At 43.8% G+C, this 19878-nt stretch overlaps 1 protein-coding gene and 1 long non-coding RNA gene across 4 annotated transcripts in view; one reads left to right on the forward strand and one right to left on the reverse strand.

The window, feature by feature from the left end:
* The window catches only part of C8H7orf50 (chromosome 8 C7orf50 homolog), a 255846-nt gene that overhangs the window by 97738 nt on the left and 138230 nt on the right, over positions 1-19878 (forward strand). For all 3 annotated transcript variants that reach the window (XM_066576343.1, XM_066576345.1, XM_066576344.1), the window contains exon 3: positions 5867-5899. In XM_066576343.1, the coding sequence (XP_066432440.1) occupies positions 5867-5899 (33 nt within the window). The remainder of the gene's footprint in view (positions 1-5866; positions 5900-19878) is intronic.
* Positions 2170-19541, reverse strand: LOC136576783 (uncharacterized). The gene is made up of 2 exons (XR_010786405.1): positions 19415-19541; positions 2170-4308 (listed from the first exon to the last, which is right to left on the reverse strand). It is a non-coding gene; the product is annotated as an uncharacterized lncRNA (long non-coding RNA).

Consider the following 19878-nt stretch of genomic DNA (forward strand, 5'->3'; position numbering starts at 1 on the left):
GCTCATCGTCTGCAGCATCTGCTTATAAGGAGTATCATTTATTTGGTAATTTTAGCAGTCCCTTTTATCCCATGAGTATTGAACTTATAGCAGCTGCAAACGAGCTAAGTGGCAGTCTGGAAAGTGGCACTGAGATGTGTGCTTAATTACAAATATGCAAATAAGGTAGATGGAACAACAATACCTCTGCGGTGCCACCTATTGGGTGGCAGCATTCCTTCAAATCAATGCCTGACCCTTTAGACAGGTCTGTAGAGCAATGATTGGGAATTGAAAACCAAGCCAGAATCCATACACAGACAGCTGTTTCAGGGTTTTTGCCCCTCATCAGTGTGCAGTAGGATCCTGGCTTGGCTAGTGAGAGGCCTTTGATGTTGGTCGAGAAGGGTAACATCGCTTCTTAAGGAGAGCACCAAGAAGGTAAGTGAGGAGACTTAAAAGGCTATCCATGCCAATCATTCCTCTAAAGACCTGTCTAAAGGGTCAGGCATTGATTTGAAGGAATGCTGCCATCCTATAGGTGGCGCTGCAGAGGGTTGTCTTAAGACCCCGCTCCAACGAGATTGCTCTGATTGGCGGAGCCCACTGAGTGTCAGAGGGCTGAGCCAATCACAGCCAGTGCTGCATGCACCAATCATAGGCATTGATCAGCCACTTCCCGTCACTAGCAATAGATGCTTTGTCGCCTTGACAAGTGACCAGCACCCTGCCCGGAGCTCTGGAAAGCAGCGTCAGGGACCCGGACGGCGCCAGCTGGGTGAGTATTAACTTGTTTTTATAGGTAGTGCAGTTAGCGCTTGCGTTTAGCACTGCCAAAAACGTGGTGCCAAGTTGTGCCACATTTTCAGCAGCACTGCTAACGCTACCCATTCATTTCACTGGGCGATGCAGAGCTGAAAATGGCCACAGATAGAACATGCATCGCTGTCATAGCGCAGCGTTGAAGATGCTGCATTTTGACACTTGTGTGAGCAGCACCATTGAAATGAATGAGATCATGGTACAGAGTTTAGCGCAGTGCTGAAAAGGCAGCACTAAGGCTGGGTTCACACACGGCGGATTCCCGTTGGAAATCTCGCAGTTTGGCCGCAGCAAAAACCGCGAGATTTCCGCCGGGAGAACCGCCGCGGTTTAAGCCGCGGCGGCTTTGAAGCGGCCCGGACGCTCGCTCTTTCGCTGCGGCCGGCGCTCCCATAGAGGAGAGCGCGGCTGCAGCGGAATGAAAAAAAGAATGGACATGCAGCTTCTTTTGAAACCGCGGCTGCGGCCGCCGCAGCCGCGGTTTCCACCGGATTTACTGCAGCGGATTAGCCGTCCCGTGTGGACGAGATTTCTGAGAAATCTCATCCACATGGCTGGCTAATCCCGGGATTAGCGGCCGCGGGCGGTTTTGCCGCGGGCGGATCTGCTGCGGCAAAACCGCGGCAAATCCGCCCTGTGTGACCCTAGGCTTAACGCTGTGCAAAAACGTCTGTGTGAGGGAGGCCTAAGGCCAGCTTCACACTGGCGACCTGATTCCACATACGGGAGGCCCGCAGTGGATTTCGGCTGTGAGCCCCGCCGACAACCTTGCATACCTTAATTTTTCTGTATTGCGGATGACCAGGCCGGCTCACTCTCGGTCATGTGCAGTACAGTAGCAATGAGGCGGGTACCTGTGGCCCATACCCCGTCATAATGTTAATTACATATAGGCTGCGGGTCGGACGGCCTACATTGATTTTTTTCTTCTGCTCGTGGAATATGCAATTCATATCCGCGCATCTGAGCAACGAATCAAATTTACATGCCTTTCAATGCATGCGTTTTGCTGCAGATCCTGTATCGTAGATTCCGCAATAGGAATCCGCCCGTGTCAGATGTCCTAACACAAAAAAAACATACAAAAGATCATTGTAGTAGTAAAGGTGATGAGCCACCTGCCTTTAGGTAAATAAGTCCCAACAGACCGGTCTGTAAAAAATGGGAAAGTTTAGTGATGTTCACTATTACTCTTTAGGGAAAGTACTTCACACACTAATGATTATAAAAATGGCTTAATATTAGGTAATACAATACACATGATTTCCAGCTTACCAGCAATACTAACTATATATATATATATATATATATATATATATATATATATATATATATATATATATTTGCATTTAGCTGTATTATTTCAGATTTGCAAATTGATAAATTAGGCACTTTATTGACACTTGGTCTGTGATAGCAAATACAGCTTAAATAACAGTATTGAACGGAATACATATTAAACCTAGTAAAAGAGTATAATACTGATTGTATGGGACGTGTTTCCTGGATTAGCGGCAGCGTTGTCCCGATTTCATTCATTTGTTCAGTGGGCCTATGACTCATATGCCCACTGTTGCATCATGGTATCTTAACCCGTGTTAACTATCTTAAAGTGACATTTAAATCACACTTTTGATTAAAAAAAAGTTTTGTGGAGGAGACAGGGATTGGATTTCAGTATCCTTTAAAGCACCAAGCCCTGGCAGTATATCTTAGGCTCTTGCGAAGGCCTCTATGACCAAAACTTAAAATATGATTAGGAAGTTTAAACAATGTTCTAGTGCTGGCTCATACCAGCACATCGCTACCCACTTGAGACAGCAAGTTTTGGTGCTTGCGTTCTCCTTTCTTTCCACCTTGATCTGTGTTTTGATTCCCCCATACCCTGGTTTTCTAAGATTTTAGGACCTGTATAGACAGGGTCACTATCCTGGTTTCACTACCCTTTAAAACAAGGGATAATGACAATCTTGGCCCTACTCCAGCCCTGCATGGACTGTTAATGGTACTTACATCATTAATGGTCCTCACACAATCAATAGCTGTCAACCAATTGTTCATGCGGCTAATAGTTAATACTCCTGAATCCCCCCAACACATGAACGCTCTGGTCAGCCAAGTGTTCATGTATTTTATGGAGAAAACTGGATAGAGACAGCATTGGCCATGGCTTATCTCCAAGGGCGGTAAAATGTTTGGTCATTAAAATTCAACATGCCCAATCCTCCTTTTACCTGATATCATTTATCAGGAGAAGGTTGAGAGGCCTCCAAACACATTCAACCATCATTCAACCCTACAAAAATTGATGGGTTCTGAAGACTAAAGTCTAATGTGTTTCGGATGGCTACGTAATTTTTTGGTGTAATGTCCCTTTTCTTCCCTACCAAAAATAATGCCTAGCTTAACACATAACATGAATATAATAGTTATTTTGTCTTATATTGTAAACATTTTACATGTCATCTCTTCATCTGCTCGAAATTCACTTGAGCACCCGTTATGGCTAGATTATACTGTTGGGTGTTTCCATTCTTCTACACTTATTAATTAAGAATTGCACAGACTTCTTGAGACCTTCCCTGCATGGTTTGTGTAGGAGAAGAGTAAATATAAGTCTTATGCAGCTTCCACTGAATACTAGCAGTTCGGCAATGTTCAGGACTAGCTCCTCTCTCGGAGACAAGTACGACTCATGAATCTTTAAACCTGTCCTCCTGATGAGCATGATGTTGTAGAATAGTCGAAACATAAACATAACTGCAATGTGACATAAAAGAACCATGTGAGCTTGGAGCTTCTCAGACGTTTCCACTTTGCGGGCTCGAATAATTATTAGAATGTTAAATATTAGAAGAACCAGGGTTGGGACACCGAATCCAGCAAGGAACTTCATGATGTCATACCCTGGTTTAGCATTTAATGGGTCCAACTGGCAGTATGTTGTGTTGTGAAGTTTATCATAGGTACCCAGCAGTGACACGTTGACTACAGACATAAGTACTGACAATGTCAAAGTGAGGAACAGATATCTCAGATGACTTTGAGATGTTGTGGAGTCATCCATGATGAGTAAGATGAAGAACATTAAAATCAGCAGGTATTGAGAGAAGAAATAGCTCACATTAAAGAAACATGATAGGACTCCACAACTCAAATTGGAAATTTCCAGATAGCCCGGTCTTGTCTTAGAGGTTAAAGAGTACAAGACAATTGTAATGTCTATAACAGCCAACACTAGAAGATAGAAGTCCAGATTATCCAGTGCTTGATGCTTCATCTTGTTCCTGATTAGTATGGTGACACAGAAGATAGCAGCCAGTAAACCAAGAGGGACCAGTATACCAATATAACTGTGCATGACCCTTGAGATGACACTTTGAGAAGTAATTATATCTTCAACCGCTATGTTGGGACCCCCCAGAGTTTGGCTGGGGTAAAAAAGCCCCGTCATGTTTTGAAAGCTCATGATTGTCCAACTTCACTTTACCTCTTGTAACAATTTTCCTATAAGAGAAACAAATATTTAGATTAATTTTGTAATATAAAGAACAAGGGCAATAAAAATATATGTAACCGCATAGAATTTAACAAAAGGCTTTGGAATATAATAACTACTGGGTATACATTAATTTGGATGGAACCTTATGTTTTTATTAGTCAAACCAATAAGGTCTACGTTTAACCAGATTTTCATTCCTTTCCGACATTTGTGCTGGACAGAATAGTGTAGTCAACCACCATATTCTGTCCAACACAAATACCAGGATGAAACGGAAACCTGGTCAAAAGGAGACCTTATTGGTCTCCACTTCACTAATGAAAGTCTATTGTTCCACCTGGATGCTGAGCGGGTACACTAGCGCAATGTTAGCTTAGCCATACACATCAGGTGAGCGAGCTATTTCCTCTTGACTACCTCATATGCATGCTTGCTTCGGTTGAGCATGCGCATGTTTTCATTGAGAGGGCAATAGGCAATCCCAGACTTCTCTTAAGCGGACTATCTCACACAGGAACAAAGGCTTTGTCATATTGAAATCCGGCATGCCCATTCCTCCTTCTTACACCCACTTATTTTGCCCGCTTTGGCGTGTTTTTGTATATGAAATGCACTGTGTATTAGCGCACCCAAAATTGAGTGTGCAAAAAAGCTTTGATTCTCTGTATAAATGCGCAGGTTTCCTGCGTATTTACATACACCCCTTGATTTCGGTGGGCTTCTACAGTGCACGGTGTGCACCAAGGTAGGGTAGGCTGTGTATTTTTTCATGCTAGCACACAGGATGTGAAAAAGTTCTCATGTGAACGAACCAATCGAAATCAAAGGGTTCGATTCACTGTGTTACACTGCACAAATACGCTCATGTGAATGAGCCCTAAATGCATAGTCTATTACATATTTACAATTAAACTCTTTCCAATCCACTGTCTGACGTCCTCCTACATTCTGATTGAAGTTTTCACAGCTCCAATGTCAGGAGACATCCGATAGGGTATTCTTACCGTTTATTGACAGCCACTCCGCTGTTGGAGCCTCTCTGGCGCACACACACTGGCTTTAGCCAGCAGATGGCCCCGTTGTATAACAGCAAAAAGAGAAAGCCTTTTAGGAAACCCTGAATCCAAAATTGTATTGGAAAGGGTTAATAAAGTTTTGTGTTCTGAAATTATTTTCCAATAAATAAATTCTAGGTAAATTCGCTTGATTATTTTATCATAATTATAGTAAATTTATCACTTAAAAAAAAAACATGAGGTTTTTTTTTTATGAAGTAGTCAGTCGGGTAAAATTGAGGAGTCGGAGTTAGAGGTCTGGCTTACACCCCACAACTCTGTTCTTTAACAAAGATGTTTTGTTGATTGTAAATGTGGAATGACTTAATTTCCTCATTTAATCATCATATAATCTGCAAAAAAAAAAATGTATCGAGGCATTTAAGCAATAATCCAGTGGGGATCCAGTTCATGGACTTGCAAGGTTGTAATACTCTCTAAGTGCAAAGTCTTTCCAGTGTCTCCAGTTAACTAAATATTGACCGCCTATATGTTGTTTCCGTTACAGGTGTCGGAAGAATCGGTGTCAGAAAAAACTCAGGTAGGAGTTAATAGATTTTGCTTTTTAATGAGTACACTAAGACGCCATACACAAAACTGTATGACAAGTGTGATTCCATACAGCACTCTGTAGGCGTGCACAAACTGTATCTGTTAACACTATATATGACAGTTTTTGGTATGCTCAGGTGTGCTTGAAAAGTAGTCATCCTTGCCTGTACTTCAAGTAAAAAATCAGGTGCCATATATGATGCTCCAAGGAGTGCATCCAAAAAGTCCTGTGAACCTAAATAGTAGCAGAGAAAGTTGCCTGGTACATAACTAGGTGCTACTTGGGGATTGGCTGGAGCTGTAGAATGGATGTGTGTAGGAGGCGCTCATTAGGATTTGAACATTTCGAAATTACAATGAAGAATAAGTGGTTCCCAATTAGAGCAAAATCTGTTGCTGCGGCCAACTTGGCAATTGTGATGGATACTGTAGATACGGTAGTACGTGAAAACAATCTTCACTAATGAGCGATCCTTCACGGATACTGTGGCTGGTCATAATGTCTTAGACATGAAAATAATTACTACGGAACAAAATAATATCATTTCTCCCATGCTAGCTGGCAGCCTAATGCCATAAAGCCTATATTTCGTTGCGTTTACAGTCATACGTTGTCATATTTAATCTTCATTATGGTCGGGTTGAGCCCAAGGTTCTTAAGCTAAATAGCTGAATGTGGGTGAGAATGCTGCAGTACGATTGACAGATCTGCAGGAATTTAAAGAGGTTTTACTGCTAAATGTCTGATCGCTGAGGAATCGACCATTGGGGGCCCCCAGTGATCTTGAGAACGGTGCCTTCAAATGTCTTTAGGAATGGAGTGGTAGTGCACATGTATGAATGCCGCTTCATTCACTTCTGTAGGACAGGTGGAACTTGCTGTGCTCTGCAACCTCCCTTCATTCCATAGAAATGAATGGAGTGGTGGTCATCTATACTCATTGCCTTTCCAATCACAGGGGTTATGTGGGACCGTAATTTTTAGTGTAACTGGTGATCCTAGCGGTCAAGTCCCCAGTAATCGGGCATTTATCCCCCTATTCTGTGGCTATAGGATACATTTCTTTCATGGTAATGCGAGAAAGGGTGCCATCGCCATTTCCCAGCATTTTGCACACTTTCCCGCATTCGGTATCACACTTGCCCCAGTTTGGAGACGTTTTCTGGGTTGGCAGCACCTTCGCACTTGCTCTTCTACCTATCAGCACTTTGGATCCCATAAAGGCACTAAATCATTCTCTCTTATTAGATTTTCTTGAGGAGCTCCACATCAATTTTTTCAGTGCTTTCCTTTATGTGACTGTTCACCTCGTGGTAACTAAAGGTCCCTCATGCACATTAGGGAAAAGTTGTCTGTACCGTATGGTTTCGGAAGGACCACTTGCCTATCTTATGTGTATGGGGACCTCCTGACTCTGCCGGGGGGAAAAAAGAGTCGGACAAGTTGAATTTCAGCTCCAATCGTCTTGGATCAAGTGAACCAAGCGTCCGTGTGTATGGTATTAGAGCACCTTAACGGGTATTAATAGCAAATTCATTAGAGTCTACGGGACCTTAAAGCAGATCTGTCCGTCACCCAGCAGTATTTCCAACCACATTCAGCTGTTGTCATAGTTGTATTGCTGGACTCGCTTTCTTGTCTGTCTTGACCTTTTTTTAAGGAAGGTGCGCACCACTTCTCAGTTGACATTTAACAATGAGTTTTCATTATTAATGAGTATTTCTCTTGACATTTTTATTCCCTTTGCTAAAACTGAAAAAGAAAATTCAATAAGTTGTTTCCGCCATCTCCCTCAACCAACGCACTTAGGTGAAAAACTATTTTGCTTCCCTTAGTTGGTTAAATTTACACTCCTAGAGATGTTTGGAGATTGTGTAGCATCTCTGTTTAAAGTGGAAGCTTATCTTATTCCAGGACTAGAGTTGGCACCAAGCAAACTTGGGCAGATGCCAGTACCCATTTGGGGAGCTTGTTAAGATGCTGTTGAAGTTGACAGGGGGCACACATATATCTGGAGTCAGCCCTTACGATATGGTCACTATACTCAAGGTAACCTGTACCATCATGTTGAAACTCCAGTCTTTACACGCTTGAATGCCTAAGTGAACTCCGTTTTGGAAGGATGACATCTTGGGATTCATCCATAGATTGGCAGCAGCTTTTCGAGTACGTGGCCTAAAGCAACCTAGAACTAATAGATTGGATTTACTTTGGATTCTATAACTAATTAGTATATTCTAAATGGTCTATGAAGGTGTCCATTGGGTTAGAAATAGGGATGAGCGAGTATACTCGCTAAGGCACTACCCGCTCGAGTAATGTGCTTTAGTATCTCCCTGCTCATCCCTGAAGATTCGGGGGCCGGCGCGGGGCGGGGTGCTGCGGGGGCTCTCCCCTGCTCCCCGCCACGACTCACCTGTCAGCTGCGGCGGCTCCCGAATCTTCAGGGACGAGCAGGGAGATACTCGGCTAAAGCACATTACTCGAGCGAGTAGTGCTTTAGCAAGTATACTCGCTCATCCCTAGTTAGAAATAGAAATTTGACAACCTCCTTCCAAGTCTCTGATTTTAAGTCATTAGTATACTTGAAGAAGTCCTTGTTGTCTTCAAGCTGTTGGGACACAGGTGTTTGGTTGGAAATTATAGAATGGCTTTATTGAATATGTTCTATAAAAGGTATAAAGTCATTTTGGTCCGCATTCATTTAAGTTTCGATGTACGGCCTTGGGTGACTAAGGCCGCCTGCTGACGGGCGGAAATTCCGCGGCGGGATTTCCTGCGGAATTTCCGCCCTTGGAAGCTGCCATAGGATTGCGTTAGCAAACGCAATCCTAGGCAGACGGACGCGGTTTGTCTGCGCGAAATCTCGCACGGCAAACAAACCACGGCATGTTCTATTTCTCTGCGGGGCTTGCAGAGCCCCGCACAGAAACGTCACTGCCTGGCCGCCGGCTCCGGTGTGCGCATGCGCCGGCTGCCCGGCAAGCCGGCACATCAAACAGCCGGAGCCGCGGGCGCGGGTGAGTACGCGCTGCTTTCTGCAGGCGCTTGGGTCGGGTCCTGCGGCGAGAATCCTCGCAGCCAGATCCGACCTGCTTGTCTGCAGGCGGCCTAACTGTAGGCTAAGGGTCCTTTTACACGGAGCGAGAAATTGTTCGCTTGAACGAACGAGGAAAGTAATTTGCTTTAAAATACGGTGAACAATAAGTGAACAAAGTATCATTTGTCATTCAATCATTGGTCGTATTTACCATTGCATGATCCAATACTTTGTTTAATGATCATCGTTCCGTGTGAAAGGGTCCTTAACTATCGTTCTTCATCATCTATAATGTACGTAGTTTCTCTTCAGTCCTTTCGTGGTCACGTTTAGATAAGTCATGTATAATTATGTAGTTCATTATAAAGGATCAATATTCCTTTCCCAGGCATTAGGTCAACACAGTGCAAGAACTGCATAGATTATTTTCCAAATGGGGAAACTCAAGACTTGCCACTGCTTTAAATACTCTTGATTTGTTGCCCGTTCACATAAATCAAGTATTTGCTCCTTAAATCTTTTTGAGACCCAGCCAGAATAAACAGCTTTGAGAATGGCCCTAAAATTGATTCAACCATGTGTGATTTACAGAATTTTTTAATGTCGTAGTCCTGTTCTTAAATAATAGATGCCAACCCACTGAAAATAAAGAATAATCAATTACAGGTGTAAATAGAGTACCGAAAATAAGAAGGTGTGAGATGATTGATACAGAATTCGGCTATACTTTTGTCCTCCACACATGCTTGGGGTCACAGTGAGTATTTTAAAACTCTGACAGGGTCAGCCGAGTAAAGTCATTATCTTCAGAAGCGAGGGCATGTAATGACAGCCCTATTGTACTGCTAGAGGACTCGATAAGGTGGGATAGGGACAGTATACTGATGTATGCAGCTCCCTTGTTGCTCTCTGGTCTGTGGGTAGGGAGCAATATTCCATTAGTTTCTGAAGACTATAATAATCATGACATGCCTTTGTCAATTAACTGCCATTCATTGCAGCTACTATAAAGCACATATCCTGCTATACAGTGATACCTTGGGTTAAGAGTGTCTCAGCTTACAAGCTTTTTGACTCTCTCCCAAATTTTTGCTCTGATTTAAGAGCAAAAACTCGGGTTAACAGCCTTGCTCTCAATGGGTCTGCCACTGCTGCTGGTGGCCCCGTTGAAAGAAATGGCCTGCCAGCAACGCCTACAGTGATTTTCGGGGAAGGGCTTAAATATAAACACTTCCCTGAAAATCATCCCTCGCTGTAGTAAAAAATATATACTCAGCTGTCCGCCTCTGCCGGGGTTTAGGGGTGTCTAGCCGCCGCTTGTTCTCCCTGCATTTTTAATCCCCGCCTGCTGAAAAGCTTCAGAGCAATGCAGGGAGAACAAGCGGCGGCTAGATGCACCTAAGCCCCGGCAGACAGGTGAGTATATATATTTTTTATTTTTTTACTACAGGGATGATTTTTCAAGGAAGGGCTTATATTTAAAGCCCTTCCCTGAAAAATCACTGCGCGGGTGCCGGCGTCCTATTGCTTTCAATGGGGCAACGCCATCCCCATTGAAATCAGTGGGCAAGCTTCGCGATCCGGATCGGATTAATGGCTTTTCCATTCATTTCAATTGATTTGACTTACGAGTGTTATGGGTTAAGAGCTCCGTCACGGAACGAATTAAACTCTTAAGCCAAGGCACCACTGTATTGTCTATACGAAAAGGAAGGGGGTACCTCCAATATGGCCAACTCCAGGGAAGTTTTTAAAGAATGCCTGCTATATTTTATTTTAGAAAACATACATTTATTTTTCTTCTACAGACTTACATCAAATTAATGAAGCTAAAATCAAATGCATGAAACAATCCCTGTAACACTTAAAGGGAACCTCTCAACAGGTTTCACCCAACTGTTGCCACCATGCTTTCAACCTTGACAACACCTTTCTAAATTTGTATCTGTTAGCACCCAGCAGCCCTGCAAACCCTTAGAAGTAGTAGTTTGTAAAACTACCGCAGCTTGCTAATGACCTGTCAGCATTCCGCTGTGCGGATCCGTACTGTGCAAGTCACTCTTTGAATTCACCATAAGCAAGCCCCTTTCCTTTAATCAGTGCTGATGACGTCCCTTATGGCATCTGTTAACTGTTGAAACTTCAGGACATCGTGACTGGCCAAAGTACAGAGGAATGCTGGCACCTCTGCCCACTGTCGTTCTAAACCAACTGCGCATGCGAAGGTCCCCTAAGTAATGGGACGCAATGGTGAGATTTTGACCGGCTTGTGGATGACGTAGGAGATGTCTTCCACATCTGTCCAAGGAAGAAGGGCTGAATTAGAGGGAATTCAACCAGTGGTTTGCATGATCCAGACACACCCAGCAGATTGTTGAGAGCTAATTAGTATACCACATGGGAGTCTAACAAACGGCTTTACCTGAGGTATGCAGGTCTACTGGGCACTAATAGATCTACATTTGGAAAGGTGTTTTCAAAGCTGAAGGCATGGTGGTGAACGATTTAGTAGGGTGAAACCAGGTGACAGGTTCTTTTAAGAGAGGGGGAGCAAAGAAGATCATGAGAACACAGGGACCCCATTGCTCCTCTAAGTCTTGTGCAACTTCCTTTTCAGTTTCAGAGGTCTTTGAGTTTGTAGTCAGAAGTCTTCTATGGCTTTGATTAAAGGGTTTTTTCAGAACTAAGATATTGATGTCCCATCCTCAGGCTAGCTTATCAATATCAGATTGGTGGTGTTCTGCTACTCGAGATCCCCATGAATAGCTGTCTAAAATGGCTATGGCACTTGGTTGAGCGCTGTGGCTACTTCACTGCATAGAAGGCACAGTGCCGTACTTTGTATAGTAGCTGTGTCTAGTATGGCAGTTCAGTTCCATTCACTTGAATCAGACTGAGCCATGTGACCGATGAATGTGATGTCAAAGGCCTGAGAAGAGGCAGTGATGCTCAGTGCTCACCTGTTCAATCAGCTGATCAGTAGGGAACCTTAGTAGCGATGCCCCACTGATCTTATATTTATAATATATCTTCAGGATAGGTCATCATTATCTTAGGGTGGTTCCACATCTGTGTCAGGACCTCCAAAGGAAGTTCCGTCGCAGTTCCGGCTGAAAAGCCGGGCAACTGGGTGGAAAGCAGGCGGACACCATTATAATCAATGCTATCAATCGCTGTTCCGTTTCATCCAGAGACGAAGCCGTTCGGCTGCGGGGATATTCCCCTTTCCTACTGCCTAAATGGAGCAGCAAAGCAGAATCCTGGTCGCAGGTGTGAAAGCACCCTTAGTCCTGGAAAACCCCTTTAAGTAGGGAAGTAGCAACCTTGTCTTTCTGAGTAAATTTTAATCAAATTTCAAGAAAGTCTAAAATATTTTGCATCCTGAACATCAGTTTGTGCTCTTCAGGAAATTTCCCATTCACTTGCAGTGGAACAGAATTTCTCATGTTGTCACTGCCGTGACTGCGGCATTTCCAACGGCAGACTCTGAGATCCAAAGATCACTTGGAGAAGCATTGCAACCCTATAGCTTTTGTGGTGATCCTTGTCTGAGAAAATGGAATTTCACCGTACGTACAATGAAATGTGACTGATAAGTAGTTCCGTCTGTTGATCCATAAATACTGCTCTGCGTGGAGCCTTCAAAGATGTCATCACACTGAGAGGAGTGCGCTATAACGATAGCCCCGAATGCAAGAACATCTGTTGACCGACGCATTTCGCATCTCACTCAAATTGCTCTTCAGTGAGATTTTAGACACCCAAATATTCCATGCTTGTACGGGAGGCAAAATAGTTTTTTATGCCTCATCATCTTGTCATCAGTCATTGTGATAGAACATTCGGCCATCTGCTGTGTTTACCAATCAGTGTAATATCCTTGTCTGATGGATAATAATGGCCAGAATTGGGGACGACTGGACTTCAGGTAATACATCCAGATAAAACACGTGTCGACCTGAGGCTGAGGTTAACGGCCCGCTCCACGTGATGCCGTTTCAGTGGAGCCACTCTGGCATTAATTGAAGGTAACTGTGGAAACCGCAGGCTTGTTGAAGTTTAAGCAGGACGGTGTTCGTGGGTTTTATTTGTTTAGCCGACTGTTATGTAATGGTGAGCAGATAGAAAAAGTGCAAAATAACAGTTTGCAATACAAAAACTAACATTACAGTAACAGTGGGCGATTTGTTTGTCCCCAAGTAAGACCCATGAATTAGTTATGAGAATACTCCAGCTAACGAGGTAGAGATGGCAATAATGAGATTACCATAATACAATGTCGTTAAAATTAATTTGCAGAAGTTACTTAAAACATAGTTGGGCTGATTAGGGATTGTCCAAAATTAAATAGAGCATTCAGCTTTTTTACCCCCCAGAAACATCACCACCCTCTTCATGGGTTGTATCTCGTATTGCCGATCAGCCCTATTCCTGTGAATGGGAATGAGTTGCAGTACCAGATAAAGCTTATAGATAAGAGTGATGCTGCTTCTGGGAAGAAGACACACTCTTTCTTATTCTGCACAATCTCTTTAAAGGGGTTGACCGCTAATAGACAACATTTTCCCCATAGCGCTCAATGTGCTAAAATAAAAGGAGTTGTGCTTACCAAACCTCTGTTGCCACAATCCAGTGCCGCAACCCCGCTGTGGTCTCTGGTGTTTGTTGTAAAAGATGTCACCTGACCGCTGCAGCGTCACCGGTCCAAACTCCTGGCATCATGGCACCCAGTATGTGAGCACTGATGCCAGGAGAATGGGCAGTCCACAGTCTCTAATTGCCTGCAGCGGGCAAGTGATATCCGGTGACATCATCTTCCACAACAAACACCTCGATTGCAGCATCAGAGGATGGATAAAACACTGTTCGTGCGGTGCAATGCAACTTTGACAGTAGGAAATCCTACTGTCAAAGCCCTAATCTAAGCCCTGGCTCCAGGAAAAAATAAAAAAACAGTATACATCACCTTAGAAGCGCTGTCAGCCCGGCCGCATCTTCTCACCGGGTCCCCGGCACTACTCTCCTTCATCTCTTCTGGCCGGCGATTGAAAAATCCTCGCCTCCTGGAAGCGCTGCCTCTGATTGTCTGACGCTTAGCCAATTACAGTCAGCGCTTGATGAACCAATCACAGCCATTGATCGAATACTGGCTCTGATTGGCTAAGCGTTAGCCAATCACAGCCAGCGCTTCCAGGAAGCGGGAATTTTTCAATCCCCAGCCAGAAGAGATGAAGAAGACCAATGTCGGGACCAAGAAGAAGCTGCAGAAGAGACCCAGGCAGCGCTTCAAGGCGAAGCATACTTTAAAAAAAAAAAAATTCTTCTGCAGTTAGTGCTTATTTTCAGGGTAGGGCTTATATTTCAAGCCTCCCACACCCCCTGAAAATCCTCCCATGTGGTACTACAAAGTCGCATGACTTTGTAGCGCCACATGCGACTTTGTAGCGCTACAAAATTGCAGTATTGCCGAAAGAAGATGCAGCGATATTGCACGGCCCAGCATTACGCTATTGCTGCGATTTTCTTGCGGCGATGCCGTGTCACCCGTGTGAGGGCGGCCTTAAGGTTAGGCACAAACATGGCAGATTTGTCACTGTTCTCTTCTATTCTGTGGACAGATGAAAAAAGTAAAATACCCATTGTTATCAATAGGAGACCTCGCATCGAAACGCGTGCACCTTGCACGTAGTGCGATGCTTCCGCCAGTCCCATTGAAAACAAGACCACGCACAAGATAGAACATACTGCAATTTGTTTCCCTTACCGCGGTACCATGCAGGCAAACATCGCTCATGTGAATGACCCCATTCAAAAGAATGGGGTTCATATTTGTGTGTCTTACAATGCAGAACTCGCACGATTTTCTCATTCGTTTGAAGCCAGCCTAACTTGTTGCAAAAAGTTACCACACTCCAATTAGGCTGGGTTCACACAGGGCGGATTTGTTGCGGTTTTGCTGCTTTTTTTCCGTTGCAGTTTTGCCGCAGAAGAACTGCTTCTGCGTCAAAACCGCTACAAAGGTTATTTTTGTCTTGCGGATTTTCTTGTGGAAAAATCCCCAAGCGTTTTTTTCCGCAGCCCTTTTTTACTTTTGCAGCAGATTTTGGTGCGGATTTTGCTGCATCCATAGAGGTCTATGGACAAAAAGGCGCTGCGGAAAAGACAAAAGAATTGACATGCTGTGTCTTGAATAACCGCGCCGCAGTTGCATTTCCGCACTGCAGCAGTGTGGAAAAAATCTGTCCTGTGAGAACAGCTTTTTGCCCAAACACATTTGTGCTGCATTACACTGCAAATGCTGCGGTTTTGCCGCAGTGCGGATATGCAACGACAAACCGCGGCAAAACCGCAGCAAATCCGCTCTTTGTGAACCCAGGCTTAAACTTTACTACAACTGTACTTACAAACATAATAGTATATACAAACATAGTAGCTTAGGTCAAACATTAGAAATGTAACTACATAAGGTCTGCCATCCAGTAGGTGGCGCTGCAGAGGTATTTTTTCCATCTTCCTTATTTGTATAAATTACCCAGAGGAGCTAGCATGGCCTTATAAGTCTCCTAAATAACCTTTCAGGTGTCCCCACACCACTTTTGGGTGCTCTCCTTAGGGAGAGACTATACTATTCCCCGGCCCACTCACCCCCTAGGTGTCTCCACACACTTTTTGTGTGCTCTCCTTAAGGAGACACGACACCCCTCCTGACACACGTCATAGGCCTCTCCCAAACTAAGCCATAAGCCTGCTGCACACTGATGAGGGGCAATCACCCTGAAACAGCTGTCTGTGTATGGTTTTCTGGATTGGTTGCCTATTCCCAATCATTGTTAAGATTTGTTATAAAGTCACTTTGATTTGCAGGAATGCTGCCATCCAATAGGTGGCGCAGCAGAGGTATTTTTCCATCTTCCTTATTCGCATACATAAGGACGTCATGCAGAAGCCTGACCCAGGATTTTGCCATTCGGCTTCTTCTAGTACATTCTTCAGAAAATAAAATCTGTCATTACGACTATGACAAATTAAATGGCATGAGAAAGAGCTAAGATGTCAGTAAAGCTGTATTTACATGGGCGATTTTCCCGCACAAGTTCCATCCGATTGCGATATGGACGCCATATGCAAAAGGAAAATAGCACATTGATTTTAATGGATTGATGCACAGGAGATCGAAACTCACAGCATGTCCTATTTTTGGGCAATTTGTGTTCAAGAATTGGTCATTATTTCCTATGGGAGTATGAAACAAACACGCATCGCACTTGCATGTCATGAGATTTGCATGCGTGTGTTGTTTTTGTTTTGAGAGTATTTTACTATTGGAACCACGTACGATTTTTTTTTCATGCATGTAAAAAACTCAAGTACATCTGATATAAGTTGTGCGTTTGTAACACAAAACGGCTCGTGGAATGGTCAGATTTTCACTGATATCCAAAGCGCTTGTGTTATGTCCCCAAAAGGGTCATTCTTCTATATGTGCGCAGCTCCATGTGGCCTCAGTATTCAGTCCAGGTCTCAGTTTTTTTCCTCTGTATGGCACGGGTTAAGGAGATGCCTTGCATCGCATCTGTAAAATTCCGATCCTCTATCTCGGGTTTCACGGCACGCGAGAGTCATGTGATGCAGTAAAGGGCCAATTGAAAGCAATGGGCGATGCGTTTCGAGGAACACGAAGAGATAGGACATGCAGCGATCTTTTTACATCGCTTGTGTATGTAACTCTATTCCAATGAATGTGGTTCATCTTCGCGCTTCCTGCAATGCACAAGTCTTGCACCAGTTTCTCAGCCGCGTAAAAGCGGCCTGAGGGTGGTTTCACAACTGCGTCCGAATCTCCAGCCGCAGGTTCCGTCACAGATCTGGCTGAAAATACCCAGAGAAAAAGCGTTGCACGCTGTCCAAAAGCTGGGCACAAAGTGGGCAGACCCCATTATAGTCAGTGGGTCCGCCCAGCGCTGGTCGGTTCTGTCCATAGGCTAAATCATTTGGCTGTAGGGATTCCCCTTTCCTGCTCCCTGAACGGAGCAGGAAAGCGGAATCCCCAACACAAATGTGAAACCACCCTAACAGCTAAATAGTAGCCTGCAAACAGTGAGGAGCTGGAACATAACACATTAGTAATTTATCAAACTTCATTTATACCATGCTTATGATTTTTTTTTTTACATGAATCTGGGAAAGTCCTTTAATCTGAATTGATGGGCTGTTTAAGTAGAATGAAGGAATGAATGAAAGAAAAATTTTTTGTCAATGTCATTACAGAAGTCGCATTATATATTCTAAAATATGTCAAAATTGTAGTTTAGCAAATCAGCTTGCCCAATGCAAGTTAACGGGCAGCAAGTGGTGAAGCGCAGATCTGACGAGATGTTTGCTCATCTCTAACGACTAAGGACGTGTATTTATAAACCTCTACATGTGTTCTCGATTTCTGCATTTTCTAAAACTAGTGCTTTCCTTGTTTTCCCAACTATATTTAAAATACTCCACCCAATCCCCGTACAAAGAGGGCACTGTAATCAGAAGCTGTGGTCGGTGGCCTGGAGGTGGGGAGCAAGAAAGCAACGCGAGACACGGACCTCCTTGTGAGATTGGATTGGTGTAGAAGCAGTTGGCGTTTGTTACGTAAAAGGTCACAATGCCAAAATGAACAAATCTGTCCTGTATACGTCTGTACTGCATGTGTTATGGAGTGCTAGAGTCTCAGAGCATAGCCTGTACTTTGTATTGAAGCCATTCATAGTTTTACACCCGCTGCAACTTCCAGATGAGTTTTATTGCAACGTGCTATACAGGGCAACCTATGCAGGAGAAGAGTTAGTGTCCAGTAGAAAGCCCCAAGGGGCAGGATCCTGGGCATGAGTACTACTTTGTGATTGATGTGACTGCAACTCCAGCATCCAGTTATTGAAAACTTGATCTAGACGCACATCATAATCTGTCAATGATGGGGTCATTGCCTGAAACATCCCATACACATAAGGGAATGGTCAACCAATCTCGGCAGGACTGGCTTTCTGTTGTATGTATATGGGAGCCACCTGACTCTCGGGGAAAAAGAAGAATAGGGCACATTGTATCTCAATGCCTTGATCCTTTTGTTCCCTTTGGAGGTAAGCTGTCACTAGACCTCTTTGGCAGTGGCTCTGTCCATTCTGTTTATTGAAAACACATGAATGTGCGGCCGGAGAAACTAAGCATTCATGTTTATGGAGAAGTCGTAAGAAATAGCTGTTGGCTGGCAGCTATTGAAGGTGTATGGTCACCTTGAGGTTGTCTGGTTTCTGGACAACGTATTTTCAATAGGATCCCCTTTATGAAAATAATAAACATACCTGTACTTGCCTCTACACGTCCGCTGGTATCCAGCGCTGCAGTCCGCTGTGGTCCCGGTGATTGTTGTGGCATATGATGCTACTGGAAATCACAAGACCAATGCAGCCAATGAGAGGTTGCAATATCAGCACTCGTTCTCCTGGCATCGGTACTGGTTTCCTGAGCGCCATGATTACAAGAGTTCAAGAATAATGAAAAAAAGGTTTGGTACCGTGTTAGCCAGTAGAGCAAAATGTGATTTTTTTTCCAGCAGGAGAAACCAAGTAATCTTGTCAACATGATACCTTTTAATGGCTAACAAAGATACATGATATTAATGCGAGCTTTCAAACCTACACAGGGTTTGTCTTCAGGCTGAAGAAGAACCCTGCGTAGGTTCAGAAGCTCGCTATAACATCATGTATTTTTCTTAGCCATTAAAAGGTATCATATCTACAAGATTACTTGGTTTCTCTTACTGGAAGAATTCAAGAATGTGACGCTACAGCAGTCAGGTGACATCATCTGTCACAACAATCATCGGGAGCACAGCGGAGTGCAGCGCTACGGGGGAGTAAGTATAACTGCATTTGTTCATACAAGGGGTCCCATAGAAGAGGGGTTGTCCATTAACTGGACCTGTACCTCCATTCATACTTAACTTGCTGAAGATGAACCATAATCATCAGTGTCATAGTAAAAGCTGAGAAGAGCCATAGGAGACAAAGTGGCGCGGTACATTGCTAGGGCCAATGTCACGTTATTTTATTGATCAGTAGGGTCGTATTGCTAGGATGTGCCACCAATGCCCGATCAGAGGCCGACTGTTCTCATTCGTCATTGACGATTCCTCTAGTGTCTATCCTGAGGCAATTCTATCCCTTTAACAGATTTGAGGATATAACATTTTCTTCCGACAAAGCGATAAGAGCTTTTCCCTGTGGAAGCATGATACTTATGGAGTCCGCCAGCAGTTTGCGCTGACGTGGTTCAGAAATGCTGCTAGTTCGTTAAAATTCCAGAGGTTCCAATGCTGAGGCCAGGATAAACATACTGCCTCCATACCCCAGCCCCGGTATGTTACATCCACCCCGCAGTGTTTACAGGCAGGGTCACAACTTACAGAAAACTTACTCACTTACCTTCTATAGTATCACTTCTCACAAGGGTCCGACATATACATTCTGGTCCAAGCTTCTTCTTGCTGTCCTTCTCTGCAGCTCTGCACAGAATCCCCAAGGTTCAGTGTTATGGTCTAACAGTCCCGAGGCAGGAACGGAAGTTCAAGCAATTTGAGAAGTTCAGGTTACATTTTTAGCTTGCTGTTTTTTTTTTCTTTCCTCCCACACCATGTGACACAATATGTAAGACCACAAAGGAGAAACGTGTCTGCTTGTTGTTGAGCGGCGGTGACGAGAAACAGAACATGCAGGGCGCTGCGAGAGATTGTGGAATGCACTGGATTTCTTTCTTGTTACATACCCTTACTTATATACCGCGTTTCCCTGAAAATAAGACAGTGTGTTATATTAATTTTTGTTCAAAAAGTTTAACTTTTTTTTTACATGTATAGCTGCCTGGACACTATTTAAATTGACTTTTTTTA

The sequence above is a fragment of the Eleutherodactylus coqui genome, chromosome 8 (assembly GCF_035609145.1).
Source record: "Eleutherodactylus coqui strain aEleCoq1 chromosome 8, aEleCoq1.hap1, whole genome shotgun sequence".
NCBI classification, from domain to species: domain Eukaryota; kingdom Metazoa; phylum Chordata; class Amphibia; order Anura; family Eleutherodactylidae; genus Eleutherodactylus; species Eleutherodactylus coqui.